The 2840-nt window shown below is 52.6% G+C and overlaps 1 protein-coding gene across 1 annotated transcript in view; it reads left to right on the forward strand.

Moving 5' to 3' along the window:
- The window catches only part of JUND (jun D proto-oncogene), a gene marked incomplete at its 5' end in the record, with an annotated part of 2613 nt that extends 1364 nt beyond the window's left edge, over window positions 1–1249 (forward strand). The window contains 1 exon segment of the mRNA XM_005873906.2: window positions 1014–1249. Within this exon segment, the coding sequence (XP_005873968.2) occupies window positions 1014–1249 (236 nt within the window).
- Between the last annotated feature and the right edge of the window lie 1591 nt (window positions 1250–2840).

Raw genomic sequence — 2840 nt, forward strand, 5'->3', positions numbered from 1 at the left:
TGCCTGCTGTCCGGGCTGGGCGGGGGGATCGCTGGAGACGCCAGCCGGCGATTGGAACTGGCAAGCTTGCGGGTTGTCCCCTTTGGGGAGGAATGACTGCGGGTTGGGAAGGGGACAGCCCCAGCCGGAGGCAGGAAGAAAAAGGCAGAAACTTTGACTTTCTGGGCCTGTGTTTCCCTGTCTGTGAAATGGGCAGAACAATCGTAAACCTCCGTAAAATGGTGAAAATTAAGTTTGTTTACAGAGCAATGTTTGGCTTACAGTCGGTGCTCAATCTGTTTATTACTGATTAGGGGCTGGCGAAGCTGAGTCTTGGGGCCGGAGGGAAAGTGGCACAGGGATCTGAGCCAGGTGGTCTTTACCTAGAGCCGGAGGTGGGGTGCTGTCTGTGGGACCTCCCTTTTACCGCACTAACTGGAAGCCCAGGATTTTCCACATACTTCCTGAAAGCACCTCCCCCTACATTGTATTCTGCCATTTTGAGAAAACTAAGTGTTAGAGTGGTTGAGTGACTGGCTTGAGATCACACAGCCTTTCTGTTGTTGTTGTTAATCCTCACCTGAGGATACTTTTCCCATTTATTTTATTTTTTTAAGAGGGAGACATTGATTGCTTCTCTCCTCCATGTGACCTGACCTGGACCTGGGATCAAACCTGCAACCAGGTATGTTCCCTTGACCAGGAACGGAACCTGAGACCCTTAGGTGAGCAGGCTGACACTCTAACCACTGAGCTCACAGGCCAGGACCACAGCCTTTTAAGAAGACTGTACAGGGACATTTGGACCTGGGTTTCTCACCTCCAGAGCCCTGACTGCCAGGCTGCCCTCTTCCCTGGCCTCATCTAGGCTTTGCTATTGTGTGGGCCAGAGACCTGGGCTTGGGCGTCTGCCTTGGGGCCATGGGGGGATATGAGCATTGGTGACACAGGGCAAGCTGGGCTGGTAGTGTGTGTTGGACACTGATTCTCCCCAGCCCTGCTCAGAAGGTGACTGAATTATGCCTGATTTGCAGGTACAAAGAAAGAATGGCATATGCCCACAATCTCGGCCGTCGAAGAGTGGTACCTCACCATCTATCTACACGTTCCCTCTAGCCCTGGTCATCCTGTCTGCCCACTTCTTGAGGCTTTAAGAGCTGCTTTGGGGTTTGGTTTTAACCATGTGACTTCACCTGGCACCACCTTCTGGCAGGCATTTCAGGAGGGGCGCCAGAGTGAGAAGAGGGGTGATGCTGAGATGGTGTCTTGACACAAAGTAGACCAAGAGCCATGTTTTGAGGGTGCCAGTTTGCCATCTTGTGACCTCTGACAAGTCTCCCCACTTTGGCCTTTACCTGAGGAGCTGTGATGTGGGTGTGTTCACATCCAGGTTACATCTCCCAGGGCAGAAGTTGGAACAGCTTGGGGGATGAACGACAATGAGATAGCTGATACTCAAGTGTGCCCAGTCTATAGAGAAGGAGACCTAGGGAGGTTGCAAGATTTGCCTAAACTGTTCACTCACACTTCTGATGACAATTGTGTGTTTTTTCCCCCTACACGAACCCATTCTCCACCTCTCCAGACACCAACCGGTTCCCTCCAGTTTAGTTCTGACAGTTTACCTGGAATTGGCATGGACCCCACAGGTGAAGGGCTCAGTCCCACAAAACTGCCCCCACTACGGACACCAGCACAAGTCTCGGGTTGCCGCCTGTACTTCTGACCAATCAGCTATAAATTGGGGGCTTCCACCACTACTTCCTCAGATTTGACCATTTGCTAGGACAGCTCACAGGACCCAGGAAAGCATTTTACTTACTAGTTTACTGATGATAAAGGATACAACTCAGGAACAGCCAGATGGGAGAGATGCACAGGGCTCTAAGCTGCTGTGCCCCCTCTGGGCTGCCACCCTCCCAGCACTTCCCCGTGGTCACCAACCAGGAAGCTCTCTTGAATCCCAGAGGTTCCATTGTATAAGCACAACTGATTTCATCTTGGGCCTTTGGTGGTTAATTCAATCTCCAGCCTCCCTCCCCTCCCAGAAGGTTTGAAAGGTGGGGCTGAAAGTTCCAACCCACTAATTAAGCCTGGATCCTTCTGGAGACCAATCTGCAGCTGGACTCTTGCTCTGGCGACTCCCCTGGGAGGCCCAGCTGAGGCCCCTGGGCCTGGCTGTTGTGGCTTTGGCGGGACCTGCTGAGCGGAGGCCAAGGTGTGTGTCAGCCTCAGCCTTGCCAGCAGTGATTCATTCACACCAGGCCTCGGCCGGCCTAGCCCCAGGAGGTGACGGGATGGCAGCTTCACTTCCTCCGCCAAGACTGTGGCTAAGAGTCCATGCCCATTTCCACCAGGCGTGTGTGGATCCCAAAGGGGCCTTGGGCCCAGCCCCACCCTAAGGTGCCTTTGTCCTCAGAGCCAGACACAGATACCAGCTTGCTTTCTAAGAAGAAAGCCTCGCCAGTGTGGCTCAGTGGTTGAGTGTCAACCTATGAACCAGAAGGTCACAGTTCAATTCTCGGTCAGGGCACATACCCAGGTTGCAGTTGTGGGCTCAATCCCCAGTGCGGGGCATGCAGGAGGCAGCCGGTCAATGATTCATCATTGATGTTTATCTCTCTTCCTCTCTGAAATCAATAAAAATATATTTAAAAGAAGAAGCAAGTCAGAGTTTTCTTTGTTTTAAACCCTCATGGCTCCTAGGTGCCTTCTTAATAAAACCCAAACTGCCCTATCCTCTCGTAGGCCCCAATTGTGACCCCTCCCTGCCCTCTTTCCCCTACCTCCATATCAGCTTCCTCTCTGTTCCCTCATTGTGCCCAGCTTGCTCCCACCTCAGGGCCTTTGCCTATACTGTG

This window comes from Myotis brandtii, unplaced genomic scaffold (assembly GCF_000412655.1).
Source record: "Myotis brandtii unplaced genomic scaffold, ASM41265v1 scaffold421, whole genome shotgun sequence".
In the NCBI taxonomy this organism is placed as follows: Eukaryota; Metazoa; Chordata; class Mammalia; order Chiroptera; family Vespertilionidae; genus Myotis; species Myotis brandtii.